This window comes from Taeniopygia guttata, chromosome 28 (assembly GCF_048771995.1).
Source record: "Taeniopygia guttata chromosome 28, bTaeGut7.mat, whole genome shotgun sequence".
NCBI classification, from domain to species: Eukaryota; Metazoa; Chordata; class Aves; order Passeriformes; family Estrildidae; genus Taeniopygia; species Taeniopygia guttata.
Genome location: NC_133053.1, coordinates 1,823,549 through 1,839,733, shown reverse-complemented (window position 1 = coordinate 1,839,733; position 16,185 = coordinate 1,823,549). Strand labels below are relative to the sequence as shown.

The window sequence follows — 16,185 nt, the reverse complement described above, 5'->3', positions numbered from 1 at the left end:
TCTGTGCCGAGCAGTGGAGAGAATATTAAATCCCTGATGTTCCTCGGGGGAAGCACGATCCGAGCAGGGAGGGTTGGGAATCCTGGGCTGTGTGCTTGGCTCTGCGTGACCTTGAGCGAGTCAGCAGCAGCCTGGGGTGGGCACCTCCCTCCCTGCCATGGCATGGGGGTGCAGCTGCTCTGCCCCCGCTCTGGGACACACAGAGCTGCTTGTGCAGAGCTGGGCCTGCCTCTGCTCGCCCTCCCAGCTCAGAGCTCCCAAACCTGGCCTTGCTCTGCCTTCCTCCGAGAGAGCTGGTGGTAATTAACCCGGCTGTTAATGCCCTCAGGGTGCTGCTGGAGGCTTGTTCTCAATCAGAGCTTCTTCCAGATGGAGCATTTGGGTTCCTGGGGATAGCTGGGAGCAGATTTCCCCCCCCCCTTCTTGTCCTTGTGCCCAAACAATTGTCCCAATCTTGCAGTTGTGGTTTAGCTGCTACAAAGCACCTCAGGTGTGAGTTCTGAGGTCAGAGGGGTGAAAGGAGGGGCTGGGGTGGAGGAAGTTGCACCTCTGAGACGTGTCTATAAGAGCATCCTGCAGCCAGCAAAGCTGCACCTTCTGTTCCTCACAGCTGGGTGGGTGCTGTTGGATGGTAAGAAGCTTTTATTTTTGCAGAGTTTGTTTCTCTGCTTCCCTAATTAAATTTTTAGGCTTAATTTAAACTGCTTTTTCCTGTCCCCAAAAAGCTGAGTGTTTCTTAGAATGTCTTAAGACTCTCTTGTCTAGAAGAGTTTGCAGATCTGTTGGCTTCTCTGATCCCCCAGCTTGCTGCAGGATTTTTTTGGCACCCTAGAAAGGGGTTGGTCTTCTTTTGGGGATTGAGAATCCCGAGAGGAATTAGCTGGGAAATCTCCTCCCGGGGAGCCAGAGCTGTTCCATATGGAACAGGCTCTGTGGGGATTGAAACACAAATGATGTGGGTGGACCCACAGGGTGATGGGAGCTGGGTGGAGGATTTGCAGCTGGAGGATGAAGCTGAGTTAATTCTTGAGTGGGAATGACAGAGGAACCAGCAGGTGCTGGGGAAACCAGGCAAAAACCACTCTTCCTCAAGAATTTGGGACTTGAGGGTGGCTTGGGAGGCATTTCTCTCCCAAAACCCACCCTGTGGGGCTTTATTTTTAGGTGGATGGTGTGGAGGGAGAACAGATGTTCTTGAGGACTTATTTTTAAAACAAAATCACTCCTCAAGCTACAAAATTAGCTCCAAAAAGTCGCTCCTTGCCCTGAAAGATGCTCGAATGGAAAACTTCCTGGCATCTCCATTCCCAAAGTGGGTGGGATAAAGGTGCAGTGACAGCTCTGGATCTGGGAAAACCACGTCAGTGGAAACTCTGGCTGCTTGAGGGTCTCAGGCATTTGATCTCTGTCCTGGGCCATGCTGTCTGCACCCCCAGAACAACTGGAGCAGCTCAGAAATCCCAGGGTCCCCCAGAGGAGGAGTGGGGTGTCCACGGAAAGCTCTGGGTGTGTCTGTGCTGGCCAAAGGAAAGGGTGTAAATTGATCTTGGAGAATCCTCTCGGAGGGATTTTGGTGAAATCACAAACATCCCAGCTCCGTGCTGGGACACAGGGAAAGCTTCAGGCACGGCCTCTGCACAGAAACCTCCTGCCCCTGCTTCTCCCTCTCGGAGCTGGCACAGATATCTGTGCCTCCCCAAGATTTTCCTGCTCCCAGCCCCTGGGGTGCTCAGCCCAGGGCCCCCTGACCCATTCTTGCCATCCCCAGCCCTGTGCCATGGCTCTGAGCCTGGGGCTGCTGCTGGTCCTGCTGGGCTGTGCCACAGCACCGGATCCTGCCCTGGAGGAGGCCTGGCAAGGGTGGAAGAGTCTCCATGCCAAGGAATATCTGGGGGTAGGTCCTGCACCCCACAACCCTCCTGGTCCTGCCCAGGGGTCCTGTCCTCCTGTACCCACCCCACCCTGTGCCCCCTTGATCCTCGATCTCCATGCCAAGGAATACCCGGGGGTAGGTCCTGCTCCCCACAACCCTCCTGGTCCTGCCCAGGGGGTCCTGTCCTCCTGCACCCACCCCACCCTGCGCCCCCTTGATCCAGGGGTCGTTCCTGATCCCCTGATGCTGTGGCAGGAGGCTGAGGCGCTCCGCAGGCAGATCTGGGAGCAGAACCTGCGCCGCATCCAGCAGCACAACCGGGAGGAGAGGCAGGGGAAGCACAGCTACCGCCTGGCCATGAACCGCTTCGGGGACCTGGTACCTGCTGCCACCTTCCCTGGGCACCCCTCAGAGCACCCAGCCCTTGATCAGGGGATCGGGGAGGGGATGGCTCGTGGGGTTTGGGTGCCAACTCCCAGCTCGCTCCCGGGGGAGGGTGGTGGCACCCTTGGCATCACACATTTCCCTTGGTGACCCGCGACCAACCAGGAGTTCAGTGAACTCATGAACGGCTACACCCCGGTGCCGAGGGAGGAGCCAGCAGAATTCCAAACCTCGGCAGCCCCGAAATCCCCCATGAAGGTGGACTGGAGGGCCAAGGGCTACGTGACACCTGTAAAATTCCAGGTGTAAAAGCCCAGCCAGGGCTGTGGGATCTGGGCAGCAGAACTGAGCAGCAGCTCTGAGAGCAGCACAGAGGGGTCAGAGCATCCCTCTGGGGGCTTGGGGGCGATGCCAAGGTGACCCCTGCTGTCCCCACCTCCCCCAGGGGGACTGCGGGTCCTGCTGGGCGTTCAGTGCCACGGGGGCCCTGGAGGGGCTCATGTTCAGGCAGACGGGGAAGTTGGTGGCGCTGAGCGAGCAGAACCTCATCGACTGCACCAAGAATTTGGGCAACATGGGCTGCAGAGGGGGCTACACGCAACGGGCCTTCCAGTACGTGCGTGACAACGGCGGCCTCAGCTCCGAGCGCGCCTACCCCTACACGGGCACGGTAAGGGACAGCGGGTGACCCGGGATGGGGCTGGTGGCACAGCCCCGGTGCCACTCTCCCTCTCTCAGGACAACTCCCCCTGCAGATACGAGCCCTCCTACAAAGCTGCCAACTGCTCCGGCTTCAGGACGGTGCCCCGGGGCAGTGAGGCGGCCCTGGCGCAGGCGGTGGGGCCGGTGTCGGTGGTAGTGGATGCCAGCAGCTACACTTTCCAATTCTATAGCTCAGGTACTGTCTCTTCTTCGAGCCCTTGTTGAGCTCCTAGCCCCAGGGAAGTGGTCCCACCAGCTGGAAATGGGACCAGGGCTGGCCCCAGCTCACCCCAGCCCTGCTCCCCCCCAGGTATCTTCACCTGCCCACATGGCCAGCAGCAGCTGAACCACGCCATGCTGCTCGTGGGCTACAACACTGCCCACTTGGGCAACTACAGCGTGAACTACTGGATCCTAAAGAACAGGTGAGGCCTGGGGGGTGCCCCCAAACCTGTTGGGTCGCCATCCTCGCGGGTATGCTGATGGATGTGCTGCTCCTGTCTTTGCCTGCAGCTGGTCGGAGGGTTGGGGCCAGAAGGGCTACATGTTCCTGCTGAAAAACGCCAACAACCAGTGCGGGGTGGCCAGTGATGGCAGCTACCCAGTAGCCTGAGTCAGGACAGCTCTGCCCGAGCCAGGACAGCTCTGCCTGAGCCAGGACACCTCTGCCTCCTTCCCGCCCTGCCCACGAACCCACAGCTGTGTCCTTCTGGACAAGAGCTTTTGTTCCTCTGCAGCAAGAAGCAATTAAAAGTCTTGGTTAATCTTGGCACCACGGATGGCTTGGGTTGGATGGAAATCGAAGCCCATCTTCTCCCTGGACACCTTCCAGGTTGCTCCAAGCCCCATCCAACCTGGATGCTCCCTCTCACCATGCTCAGCACTCTCCAGGGTGTCCCTCCCAGCCCGGCCATCCTGCTGTCCTGTGTCCCCACAGCCCCTTGTCCCCATGGCACCTTATCCTCGTGGTGCCTTAGTCCCCTGACCCCAGGGCCTCCTGTCCCTCTGTCCTGCTGTCCCCATGTCCTGCTGTCCCTGCGCGGTCCCCGCCGCTTTGGCCCGCCCGGGCTCCTGCCCACACCCAACATGGCCGCCGTGCCGTCGCGCTGACCCCTGCCGGCCGCCATAGCCCGCTCTTCCTCTCCAAGATGGCGGCGCCCAGCAGGAGGAGCGGCTGCCGCGCGTGGGCCGCGCTGCTGCCCGCGGCTCTGCTGTGCCTGGCGGCCCGCGCGGCCGCGGAACCGGGCACGGCCCCGGGAGCGGCCCCGAGCACGGCAGAGTTCGACGTGCGGCCCGGCGGGGAGGTTCACTCCTTCTCCCGGAGCCTGGTGAGCGGCCCGGAGGGAGGGAGCGGGAGCGGAGAGGGTACGCGCCCCTCGCTGATTGGCTGCGCGACACGTCACTCATACCGCCCGCTGTGGGGATTGGCTGGACGCGCGGGAGGGCGGGGCGAGCGGGTGGGGGGGGTCCCCAGGGAGAAAGGGGTCCCCAAAGGGGGCTGCAAGGACAGGGGGGCTCTAGGGAGAAAACGGGGGTCTGCAAGGGAAAGGGGGTCCTCAAAGGGGGCTACAAGGGCGGGGGGCTCCAGGGGGAGCTGGGGCCTGCAAGGGAAATGAAGTCCCCAAAGGGGGCTGCAAGAATAGGGGGACCCCAGGGAGTGTGGGGGTCTGCAAGGGAAATGGGATCCCCAAAGGGGGGCTACAAGGGCAGGGGGGCTCCAGGGAGAACGGGAGTCTGCAGGGGAAAGGGGGTCCCTAAAGGGAGGCTTTAAAGGCAGGGGGGCCTCAGGGAGAACGGGGGTCTGCAAGGGACAGGGGGACCCCAAAGGCAGGCTCTAAAGGCAAGGGGGACCCCAGGGAGAGCGGGGGTGTCAAAGGATAGGGGGTCCCAAAAGGGGCTACAAGGGCAGGGGGGCTCCAGGCAGTGTGGGGGTCTGCAAGGGAAAGGGGGTCTTTGAATGGGGGCTCTAAAGGCAGGGGGACCCCAGGGGGAATGGGGGTCGCAAGGGAAAGGGGGACCCCAAAGGGAGCTACAAGGATCGGGGGGCTCTAGGGAGAACGGGGGTCTGCAGGGGAAAGGGGTCCCCATAGAGGGTTACAAGGGCAGGGGGACCCCAGGGAGAACGGGGGTACTCCAGGAGGGAAGGAGCCTCCACAGAGAAGGGAATCCTCGAGGGGAAGGAGTCCCCAGGTGGGGTTCTCCAGCAGAAGGGGTTCCCCAAGGTGGGGCAGTTTCTGGAGCAAGGAGACCCCCAGGGATGGGGATCTGCTGTGGATAACAGCCCCCCAGGAGAACGGGGGTACCCCAAGGGCAGGGAGAGGGGAAGGGGGTCTCAAAGAAAGAAGGGTCCTCATGGGAGTGGGCTCAGCAAGGGAAAGGCCCCAGTGCAGAAGGGGCTGGGGGTCCCTGGGCACCCTGAAACACGAGTCCTCATCCCAGAGAAAATGGCCTCAGGTGGTGCCAGAGGAGGTTTAGGCTGGATATTGGGAAATATTCTGATGGAAAGGGAGGCCAGGCACTGGCACTGTGGCACTGGTGGAGTCCCCGTGTGGCTGTGGCACTTGGGGACAGGGGCTCGGCGTGGCCTCGTCAGTGCTGGCCTTTCCCAAGCTCAGCAATTCCTGGGTTCTGTGAGAGAAAAGCTCCTGTTCCTCTCTCTGGCAGGGGGATTACGGCTGCACCTTCACCTACTCGGCCCAGGGAGGCACAAACGAGGTGAGCTGGGCAAACCCCGAGGTGAGCTGGGCAAACCCGAGGTGATCCGGGCCAGCCCCGAGGTGAGCTGGGCCAGCCCCGAGGTGAGCTGGGCCAGCCCCGGGCGTGTCCTGCTGTGAGCAGCTCCTTTTTCTCATCCCCAAAGGAAAAGGGACCGGGAGCTGTCTGTGTGACAGCACAGTCCTGGCTGCAGGGAGCAGGAGGGGCCAGCAGCGAGTGCTGGGGGTGGTTGTTGGGTTATTTCGGAGGGGAGGGATTGGCCTCGGAGGGTTTTCCCCAGTTGACTCTGGATTTTCCCCGTGCAGCAGTGGCAGATGACCGTGGGAGTGAGCGAGGACAACGGGCTCTTCTCCTGCTCCATCTGGAGGTGTGTCCTGAGCAGGGCCAGCACAGGGGTGGCTGTGGGGCAGGGACAAGGACTCGCTTCCCTGCTGGATTTGCATCTGCTCAGGGAGGGTTTTCCTCTCCCAGGGATGCTGTGGTTTTGGGGGCTTTTCATGCAGCTGTTGGTTTATAAATTCTCTCTTCTCCTCTGCACAAAAGCTGCAAGAAATCCAGAGGTGGCTGTGTGGGGGGAGGAGGGAGGGAGCCAGGAATCCTTCACTCCTCTGCTCCTCCTCCTCTGCCCCTCTGTGCCAGATGACAAAGGCTCTGCTTTCTCCTTTCAGGCCCCAAGGGAAGTCTTATCTCTTCTTTACCCAGTTTAAAGCTGAAGTGAAAGGAGCCAAGATAGAGTATGCCATGGCTTATGTAAGTCCCAGCTGATCCCGGGGAAGCAGGAGTGTGGGAGGCTGCTATAAAACACGAATTAGACATGGAAAACATTTATTAGACATTTGTGCCATGAAGTGTAGCTCCATCACGTCCCTAATTAGAGGCTGGTGGCAGGCAGGAGAGGGGCTGCAGGTGAGCAGCCTGCTCCCTTGTGTTCAGCCACAGGGCTTTGCTGGGAGGGGCTCCAGAGGGCACAAAGGGAGTCTTGGATTGCCTCAGCTGATTGCAGGTGACAGCACAAATCAAACCTCTGCTGCTGTTTTTGTCTGGTTTGTTCTTCCATTTCCCAGTTTCCAGGGGTGAGGCTTTCACTCACCCTAAGGACACGAGTCTGTGGTTTGATAGGAAACAGAAAAACAGAGATTTTCCTTCAGATTCCCTTTGTGCAATCCATTCTTCCACTGCAAATCTCATTCTCAGTGGGCTGTTGTTTGGTTTGAGCACTGTGACCTGTTGGATTTCCTCAGCCTCTTACACCTCCTTCCTTCCTCTTTCAGTCTCAGGCTGCTGCGGGTGCCCTGAGCGACATCCCCTTAAAACAGGAAGAGTTTGAAACGACTGAAACGTCAGGTGTGTGCCTGAGGGAGCTGTGAGAGGGGGGCTGGCAGGGGAGACAGGCCAGGCACCGGTTTAAGCTCAAATCCTGGTGACAGTGCCATGGATCCAGCACTGACAGCTGGATTTTGTGGGTGTTAAACTCCCAGTGGAATGAGGGGTTTCTCCCCAGCCTGGCACGTGCAGGAGTGGGAAGAGCAGTGCCCAACACCCTGGGAAGGGCCCAGCAGGGCTGTTTTGTTCTGCTTTTCCATCTGCTGATGCTGGGCCTTTCTCTCTCTCTCCCTGCAGTGTCTCACAGGGAAGGCAAGTTCCGTTTTGAGCTCTCCAAGCTCATGATTGTAGCAAAAACGCCCCGTGATGAGCTGTGACCCCAGGCCAGCCCCAGGCAGGGGGCATGGCCAGAGCAGCATGGCAGTGAAGAGATTTCCTGGTTACCTGCAGGGTTTTTCTTTTGGTTGGCCAAACCTTTTCTGTTTTTTCCATACTGAAATGTGCTGGGGACCGACTCGGAGCGGGGCTTGGAGGTGTGGGGACAGGTTTGTTCTGCCTTGTGTCAGAGTAACAACGTGATTTTTGCAGCTGGAAAAGCCCTGGGAGGCTCCTGAGCCTCCTGTGCCCCTTCCTGCTTGGCTGAGCAGGGCAGAGCTCCCTGGAAAGGGGCTCCTTATCTGCCTGGCTGGGAAGAGCAGTGCAGGGAGATAAGGGGCTGGACTTAAGCAGGGCTGGCTAAAGGGAAGTTGTTAACTCTGTAGTCTCTGGAGGGAAGATGGGATTTCTCTCTCCACCAGCGTGACAGGAGGAAATAATAAATTTAGGGGGAGGGAGGGAGGGAATTGGCCAAAGCTCTGATTCCTTGGTGAGTGTGGGGCTGGGGGAACACAGAGCAGCTTATTCTGACACAAGAATCAACCCAGGCAACCCTTCCACGTGTCAGCACAACCACAGGACTATTTTATACCTACAGAAAAGTGATTTTTTTTCTTATCCAGAGTAATAACAGGGAATGTGCAATTCCTTTCCTGTGTAAATGCAGCACAAATAAAAAAATAAAGCATCGTGCTCTGGCCTGAAGCTGCTCTACTCTGTCCCTCTTCCCCTCTCCAGCTGTGTGGACCTTTGTTGCTGCTTGGCCAGGGGGAACTGAGGTGTCCCCTGGGCCCTGAGGGGATTTGGGGGTGCAGAGGAGCACGTGTGGGTGCCTGCTGGCAGCAGGATCTCACCAAATCATGGAATGGTTGAGGTTTGGAGAGGCCTTAAAGCTCATCCAGTGCCACCCCTGCCATGGCAGGGACACCTTCCACTGTCCCACATTGCTCCAAGCTCTGTCCAGCCTGGCCTTGGGCACTGCCAGGCATGGGGCAGCCTGTGCCAGGGCCTCCCCACCCTCACAGGGAGGAATTCCTTCCCAATATCCCACCTAGCCCTGCCATTCCATGCAAACCCAATTGCTGCTGAGCAGGGCCAGCACAAGCAGCAGCACTGCCAGGGGACAGAGGGCACAAAGCCCAGGTCACAGAGAGCCACCACCACCTGGGGACAAAGTCAGCTGTCCCCAGGGCTGATTCTGTCACTGCCACCACTGCTGGAACAACCTCACAGAGCTCCCAGGCCACACAGGTGAGTTTATTTAAACAACTCATTTTTACAGAGTTTGCAGAGTTTGCTAAAAACGAACATCACTCAGTCAAGGGCGTGGAAAAGGGATGAAATCCCAGGGGAGCTTTGGATGACCACCAAGGACAGCGTTGGAGCTGCCAGGTGGCACCACCACCACAGGAGGCTGGTGGGCATTGGGTGTGGGGTGGTTCCAGGGATCCAAGGATGGAGCAGCTCCTTCCCAGCTCTCCCCCAGGTGAGGAGGGATCCTCCTGGTCTCGGGGACTTGTCTTTGAGGACACATAAGCTCAGGCAGGAGCACCTCCCTGCCTGAGACAGCACAAGTCTGGACCTTGATTTGCTCCTCACCGCGTTGTGGGGCTGCTGGAGGGAAACCACAGAGTTCCACAATCCTCCAGTTCGGGGTCTCCAAACTGTTCACCCCAACAACGTCCCACCTGCTCAGAGACACCTCAGAGGTGCTTCACACCGCAAGTCTTTGGTTCAGTTTCCCCACAGAGAGGGATACAACAGAGTTCAAGGCAAAGAGTCCAAATCCTTGGACTCGGCTGAAGGCACTTGGTGGGCAAAGGAAATCAAACTGTACAGCAGGGGCCCAAAATCCCAGGATCTCCTGGAGAGGGCTCAGCCCGGCGCAGGGAGGGGTTTGCAGACCCTGGGCGAGGGGAGACAAAGTCAAGAGGTTGGAGAAACGAGGAGAACACGGCAGAGGAGGAGGAGGAGGAGGAGGGGACGGCGAGCCCGCTGAAGATCAAAGCAGACATCTCATCTTCGGCCTCGCGGGAGGCAGAGTCCGGCTGGTGGGAGCCCGCCCTCAGATGTTGTCCTCCTCCAGCATCTTGTTGACCCCCTCGCAGATCCTCTGGAGGTGGGTGCGGTAGGGCTCGGCCGGGCCGTACAGGGCCGACAGGAACTCGTAGTCCGCAAAGTGGTTGAAGACGTGGTTGATGCGCGAGTGCGACTTGGCCGTCAGGTGCCCGTTGACCGCCTGGTGCAGCAGGTCCCGGCACTCGGTCAGCACGCTGGACATCACCCTGCGGTCGAAGGTGAAGTCGATCTGGTGGAAGCTGACGGCCGTCATGGCCAAGGTGTGAACCTTCTTACGGAACCGCTCCATCAGCAGCAGCTCCTCAGGGCTGAACTGCCCGTTGCGGTAGAGAACCCCCAGCTTCATCACGATCTTGATGAGGTTCTTGATGATCTTCTGGGCCTCTTTGCGGTTGTGGGTGTACTCCTTGGTGGCCCGGTACAGCTCATCCAGGATCTCGCTGCTGGTGTCGTCGATGAAGGCGTTGGCGATGGTCTTGGTGGCCATTTTGCTCAGGAGCTTCTTCTGGGCCTGCAGGGCCAAGTTCTTGGTGCTGAAGGTGTCCATCTCTGCGGGGGAAGAGGCACACGCGGGTCAGTCCCTGCTCTGCGTCCGTCCCCATCCCACCTGGGCTGCTGGAGTGTCCCACAGCAGAGGGTGGAGCTGGATGAGCTTTAAGGTCCCTTCCCACCCAAACCATTCCGTGATTCTGTGATTCCTCACCTCCCCACGCAGATTTTTGGCAGGAGAAAGAGCATCCCCGTGCGACAGCGAGACTGAGGGAGCTCCTGGGTGCCAGGCAGGCGAGAGCTGAGCTCACCCCCCAGGTTTGGTTGGTGGGATCAGTTACAGGGTGGTCCCACCTTCCTTTTCCCAAATTCTGTGGGGAGGCTGCAGCGAGCGAGGTGTCCCTACCTGAGCACGGCCCGTGACCCTCCATCCCGGCGTCCCTCCTGCGACCGACACCTCCCTCCTCCCGCTGCAGGAAGGACTCTTGCCCCATCATTTTAACATTTTTCCTTCCTTAAAACCTGACTCACTTCCTGCAGGGTGAACTGGGGACAGCCCAGGTGGCAGCTGAGTCACCCCCCGGTGCCATGTGCCACATCCACCGCGGTGCCGGCCGCGGCCGGAGCGGCACAGCCGGTTTGCAGCACCCAGGAATGGCATGGGAGCCCTTTTCCCTGGCACTGCTCACCCTGGAACACCCACACAAGCTTGGACTTGTCCTGCTGCTGCTCCAGCCTCCTCCAGAGCCAGCAGTGCACGGAGGTGGATTATTCACCCAGACAGGAACCTCACCTCCAGCCCAACTCCCACATCCCGGCGGGACCAAATCCGTCACCTCGGGCAGAGCACGGCTTTAAACTCCGCCGTGAACGATTCAAACAGACCCTGGAGATGCATCTCGGCCTGGGAAACTGCAGAGCTACAAATCACAGGGAGGGGAGAAGAGCAGGAAAACAGCCGGGATGGATGGGCAGAGCCGGGAGCGGCTTATGCAAGAGCCTGCACATGGCAGGGACAGCCCGGCAGAGCAGGAGGGGATGGGATCAGCCTATAAATAAATACATCCCCGGGGAGAGGAGACGAGATATTTCAGCTGAAGGGTGCTGCTGGTGTGAGGATGGATGGGGATAAATTGCTCATGCAGGTTTAGGTTTGATGTTAGGACGGAATTCTTCCCTGAGAGGGAGCTGAGGCCCTGGCACAGGTGCCCAGAGCAGCTCTGGCTGCCCCTGGATCCCTGGAAGTGTCCCAGGCCAGCCTGGATGGGGCTTGGAGCAGCCTGGGGTAGTGGAAGTTGTCCCTGCCATGGCAGGGGTGGGATGAGATGAGCTTTTGGTCTTTTTCCAACCCAAACCATCCCACAACTCTGGGATTCTGTCACAGAACCGAGTGTCCCCATCACAGCTCTGGCATTTCCCCCTGGCCAAACTGAAAATCCTAAACCCCTCTGGGGATCCCCAGTCCTGCTGTTACCGCTCTGGAGCACCCACCAGGCTCTGGGGAGCAAATCCCAGCTCCTCAGGGATGCCCTGCTGTGGCCAAGGCTGCCCAGCCGGTCATGCCAGGGTGAGGGTGCTGAGCCCTGGCTCCCTGAGCATCTCCCAGCCATCAGCTCCCAAACCCGAGGGCAACCAAAGCTCCGTGGGGATGAGAATTCCAGGAGCAGCGACAGAGACATCACCTGCAGGGTAATTTACAGCCCTCAGGAAAAACAAGGAGGTTTGGAAGCGTTTCTTATGGCGGGAAAACATCGATTTTTGTCAGCCTGAGCCTCGAGCTGAGGCTCTCACAGTTAATAAGACAAAAATGACAGTGCAGAGCCTGGTGCCAGCAGCTGGAATTCCAATGGCTGCATCCAGGAGGGAGGGATGGGCAGGATGGGCAGAGGCAGCTCCATCTCCTCTGCCCTGGCTGTGAGGGAACTCAATTCACCCATGCCAGGCATCCTGTCCGGAAGGAGCAGGGCTTTGCTGTGCTGCTGACAGCCTGGAATTTCCCTCCCCAGCCTTGTGGAGTGCTCTGGGAATGGTGCCTGGATAAATAGGAATTCCCACACCCGAGCTTCTCCCGCGGGTGACCACAGCCATAAAGCGAGTGCAAACTCCACCTCCAGAACACATGAAAAATAGGAAGTGCCAAGTCCTGCGAGCTGCCCACGGCTCCCAGATGCCAGCTGGAATCATGGATCAACCCTCTGCTGCTGCACCAAACACCACCCGGCTGCTCACAGCCCTCCCCTGCTCCAGGACCAGGAGCATCGCTCCAGGAGGGAAACTGAGGCACGGAGTGTTATGGGCAGGAGGTGTCTAAGGACCCCAAAAGTGGTATATAGGCGGGTATGGAGATCCAAAAAATGCAACCAGCTCCTTCTCCAGTGCCCAGAGCTGGTTTTATAGCTGCTTCCTGCAAAACCCAAGGAAAGCCAGGCTCACCTCCTGCTGGCTCCTGCTGCACCGGGATGGTTCCCCTGGCACCCTCCACACCACACTCGGCCCAGCAGGACCTGCTGACTCAGCACCAGCGGGAGATTTCACCGGAATGAGCCTTTTTCCTGCCGGGAAGGGCCCCACGACCCCATTGTTCACGAGGGGCTGCTATCAGCACACAGAAGAGTCGAGCCTTGCCCCGAGCAGCCTGAAATAACCCACTTCACTTCCTTCCTGTCGCTGAAGTTTCCAGCCCTGCTCAGGGCTTGGGCTCCCCCCCACCCCCTTCTGCTTTTTAATGAAAACACCCTAAAAAAACAGCTTCTTCTTCTTCCGAAATGGAGCAGCCGAGTGCTGCTGCCACCGAGTTCCTCCCTGCTCCGGAAGCGTGCGGCAGGGCTGTGGTCCCCACGGCGGCTTTGGGGACAGGTACAGCCCTTTCTTGGAGGGTTTCCACCCGTTTTGGAGGTTTTTGGGGAGAGTCTTGCAGCCCTGAGAGGTGGTGTGAGGGTTGAGGTGTCCTGGGTGAGGACGCAGAGGGTGGCCCTGTCACGGGATGGATGTGGTCCCCTGGGGACACACATCTCTGGTTTGGTGTTCACCCCACCAGGCTTGCACCTCACCCAACACCCGGCTGTGACCTGATTTCCCAAAAAAACCTCTCCCACAGCACTGAAAGCACAAGAATCAATTATCAATCATCAGCAGAAAGCTCCTGTCTGAGGGGGGAAGACAAGACCCTGTCACCTGTGCTCACCTGGCGCCGGTGGCACCACAGCAAAGCCAAGTGAACACCGTCCAACCCAGCAGCGATATCATCCCAATTATCATTTTTACCTGCTCCAAAGATCCCTGTCCCTGCCTGTCCCTTTCACCTGGCTCCCACCAGCAGCTCCATGGATTTGATCCCCCGAGCCTCCCCAGTTCCCTTGGCAGCAGGTGAATATTTCATGCAGGAAAGGAAAAGCACTTAATTAATTCATGGAGCAGCACAGAGGGGGAGGCTCCACAAAGCTCCAGCTCAGAGCAGAGGCCCCTCTGCCTCCTCTTCCTCCTCCTCTCCCTCCTCCACCTTCCCACCGCGGCCGTAGTAACTTGGATCGTCTTGCTACAAGTTTCCTCCAACACGGAAACATCATTTCCCAACAGGATAAACATTGAATAGTGGCCATCTCCCTGGATTTCCCTCCATCCCACAGGCTTCTCCTTCCACTGCTTTGGGAAACAGCCCTGCTCTGCCCCCCAGCATTCCCAGTCCCCCCAAACCCGTGCCTAAATGCCAAGGGGGCGGATGGGATCCCACTGCCCTCCACCCGCCAGCAGTGTGCTCCAACCCCTATTAATTAATTAAACCCTCCTTCATTCCAGCAGCGCAGGGAGGTAACCTGAGAGCCCCAGCAGCATCTCCAGCCTGTCCCCCACCATCCGTGACCCCCGCAGCTCCCAGGCCCCCGTTACCGGTGCCGGGAGAGCCGAGGGAGAGGAGCGGGAGGAAGGCTGAAGGACGCTCGCAGGTTGCCATGGTGCAAAGAGCAGCCGGGCACGCTCGGTGTGTGCCCAGCGGGGTGAGGCCAGGAGGAAACCACCGAGCAAACACCTCCTCGGCCGCGGAAAAGCTCCTTTCTTGGCAGAGCCGGGCGAATCCGCGGCTGGAGAGGGCACCGGGAATGATGCGGGGGCACCGGGAATGCTGCGGGGGCACCGGGAATGCTGCGGGGGCACCGGGAATGCTGCGGGGGCACCGCTGCTTCCACCTCGCCCCACTCGTGCCAGCGCCGGTGCCACGTCCCCATCACCGTCCCCTCCACCTGTGGCACCGGGATCTGAGCTCCTCCATCCCAAAATCTCCTTCCCTTCAGCACGAGGCTGAAGCCACACGAAGGAGATGGAGTTTTGGCTTGGCCTGGCAGCACCGAGGTGTCCGTGCAAGGAGCTGAGCCGCCCATCCGAGGGCTCCGGTGGTGCCAAGGCCGGGCACGGCTGGGAACCCCCGGGCACGGCTGGGGAACCGCCAGCTGTGGGGTTCCCGTGGGAATGGGATCCTGGGATCCGCAGGGAGGGGGGCCCAGGGGTGCTCACCCCCCAAAACGGGGCAGAGGCTCATCCTGGGGGCTGATTGTGGCATCAAGGAATTCTCCCTGGGATTAGTGCGCCCCGGGGGGGAGGCAGCTGCCAAACTGGAGAGGAGGAGGAGGAGGAATTGAGGTTATTTTAAGGAGAGAAGGAGGAGGAGGAGGAGGAGGAGGAGGAGGAGGAGGAGGAGGAGGAGGAGGAAGGGGGGTTATTTTATGGAGGGGAGGAGGAAGAAAAGGAGATTTTATGGAGAAAAAGCAGAGGAAGAGGAGGAGGAAAGGGGGTATTTTACAGAGAGGAGGAAGGAGGGGTTATTTTGGAGCATCTGTCTCGCCTTCCATTTCCTCCTTTTCTTTCTCCAGCTGCCACCAAGCTGCTCCCTCTGGCAGCAACTTCCTTTCTCCTCGGTTTGGAGCAGGCTGGAGACTTATGGGGAAGTAGAAAACAGAGGCTGGGAGGGGGGAAACTGAGGCCAAACCACCATCCGTCCGTCTGTCCGGCTGTGGCGGGGGCCAGGGCACATCACACGCTTCCTGCCTCGGGATCTGGAGGACAAAGTCGCTCTCCGGGAAGGAGGAAAACTCCATGGGACAGTTGGGATCCAACGCTGGGCTTGGGGTCAAGTAAAGAAGGGCCCAAATCCTTCCCTGCTCCAGGGAAACTGAGTCAGAGCTGGGAGCTTTTCCACGCAGCCCGTGGCCCCGGAGGGATCTGACCTCTCCACGGGGATTAGGATTTCCAGGAATGGAGGAATTTCACCCTCTGGAGCGCAGGAGTGGGAGGAGGGACAGGCGATGCTCGGAGCCAAGTGCTGCCATGGGGTACCCGGCCCTGCCCCGGCACGGGGGTGGCTCCGGTGCCTCCTCCCAGCTCCCGTTATCCGGCACCCACCGGACCCGGCCCCGTCGCGTTTCCCTTGAATCTGGGGGGAAATCGCCTTTTCCCCGTGGTTTATCACATCCAGGGGCTGCCGGGAGCGCTCCCGGCCCTGCCCGCCCCGCAGCCCCCCAAACCCTCCGTTCCCCCCGCGCTCCCGGGGGCGCGGCCGTCGGTGCCCGGTGACACCGGGGAGAGCGGGGACACACACGGACGATTCCCGGGATGGACGGCGAGAGGTTTCGCCCCGCAGCGCAAGCACGGCCGGTACCGAGCGCCCCCGCCCACACGGACCGGGGAAGATGGGAGGAACCGGGGGGACCGGGAGGAACCGGGAGATACCGGGAGGTACCGGGGGAACCGGCCCTTACCTGCAGCCTGACTCGGGGAGAGCGGCGCCGGGACCGGGGCTTCTCCGGTGCCCCCGGCGGGACGGGACGGGGCGGGACGGGGCTGGACGGGGCGGGGCCAGGCGGAGGGTCCCGCTTCCCCCGGCGCCCTCCCTGCCCGGCGGGCTCCCGCAGGCGCTACCGGTGCCCGGTCCCCGATGCCGATGCCCGGTGACGACGTCCGGCGTTCGGTCTTCGATGCCCGGTGCCAGTCCCGGTGTCCGATGTCCGGTTCTTGTTTCCCGGTGCTGGTCCCCGCTGTCCAGTGTCCGATGTCCGGTGCCCGGTGCCAGTTCCCAATATCTGTTTCCCGATTCCCGATGCCGGTTCCCGGTGTCCGGTGCCCGGTGCCTGTTCCCGGTGTCTGATTCTCGGCGTCTGGTTCCAGGTTCCCAGTGCCGTTTCCCGGTGCCAGTTCCCGGCTGTCAGTGTCCGGTTCCCGGTGCCGGTTGCCGGTGTCGGTTCCCGTTTCTCAGTGTC

At 59.9% G+C, this 16,185-nt stretch overlaps 3 protein-coding genes across 7 annotated transcripts; 2 read left to right on the top strand and 1 right to left on the bottom strand.

The window, feature by feature from the left end:
• Positions 1-53: 53 nt before the first annotated feature.
• Positions 54-4,010, top strand: LOC100226165 (procathepsin L-like). Its single transcript, XM_072919355.1, has 8 exons — positions 54-631; positions 1,769-1,894; positions 2,129-2,260; positions 2,423-2,560; positions 2,703-2,927; positions 2,996-3,155; positions 3,270-3,384; positions 3,473-4,010. The coding sequence occupies exons 1-8, from the start codon at positions 629-631 to the stop codon at positions 3,570-3,572; spliced, it is 999 nt and encodes a 332-aa protein (XP_072775456.1). The 5' UTR covers positions 54-628; the 3' UTR covers positions 3,573-4,010.
• Positions 4,011-4,074: 64 nt separating this feature from the next.
• MYDGF (myeloid derived growth factor) lies at positions 4,075-8,065 on the top strand. Its single transcript, XM_072919354.1, has 6 exons — positions 4,075-4,287; positions 5,624-5,674; positions 5,980-6,041; positions 6,343-6,424; positions 6,946-7,018; positions 7,295-8,065. The coding sequence occupies exons 1-6, from the start codon at positions 4,108-4,110 to the stop codon at positions 7,372-7,374; spliced, it is 528 nt and encodes a 175-aa protein (XP_072775455.1). The 5' UTR covers positions 4,075-4,107; the 3' UTR covers positions 7,375-8,065.
• A 543-nt stretch (positions 8,066-8,608) lies between these two features.
• On the bottom strand, positions 8,609-15,822 carry TNFAIP8L1 (TNF alpha induced protein 8 like 1). 5 transcript variants are annotated; one of them, XM_030256815.4, is made up of 2 exons: positions 15,688-15,822; positions 8,609-10,000 (listed from the first exon to the last, which is right to left on the bottom strand). In XM_030256815.4, exon 2 carries the CDS (start codon positions 9,996-9,998, stop codon positions 9,438-9,440), a length of 561 nt encoding a protein of 186 aa, XP_030112675.1. In that variant the 5' UTR covers positions 9,999-10,000; positions 15,688-15,822; the 3' UTR covers positions 8,609-9,437. The 5 variants fall into 5 exon arrangements, with proteins under 5 accessions (XP_030112675.1, XP_072775453.1, XP_072775454.1 ...); XM_072919352.1 differs by lacking the exon at positions 15,688-15,822 and adding an exon at positions 13,826-13,969; XM_072919353.1 differs by lacking the exon at positions 15,688-15,822 and adding an exon at positions 13,205-13,689.
• Positions 15,823-16,185: the final 363 nt, after the last annotated feature.

Bases quoted from the DNA above. Each gene is read 5' to 3' on its own strand.
- LOC100226165 (XM_072919355.1), top strand. The intron at 2,261-2,422 runs GCCACCTTCCCT...GCGACCAACCAG, and splicing joins TCGGGGACCTGGTACCTGCT to GAGTTCAGTGAACTCATGAA. The intron at 3,385-3,472 runs GTGAGGCCTGGG...CTTTGCCTGCAG, and splicing joins TACTGGATCCTAAAGAACAG to CTGGTCGGAGGGTTGGGGCC.
- TNFAIP8L1 (XM_072919351.1), bottom strand. From the start codon at position 10,437: ATGATGGGGCAAGAGTCCTTCCTGCAGCGGGAGGAGGGAGGTGTCGGT. The intron at 10,001-10,346 runs GTAGGGACACCT...CTTCCCCCGCAG, and splicing joins GGGTCACGGGCCGTGCTCAG to AGATGGACACCTTCAGCACC.
- MYDGF (XM_072919354.1), top strand. From the start codon at position 4,108: ATGGCGGCGCCCAGCAGGAGGAGCGGCTGCCGCGCGTGGGCCGCGCTG. The intron at 4,288-5,623 runs GTGAGCGGCCCG...TCTCTCTGGCAG, and splicing joins ACTCCTTCTCCCGGAGCCTG to GGGGATTACGGCTGCACCTT. The intron at 7,019-7,294 runs GTGTGTGCCTGA...CTCTCCCTGCAG, and splicing joins TGAAACGACTGAAACGTCAG to TGTCTCACAGGGAAGGCAAG.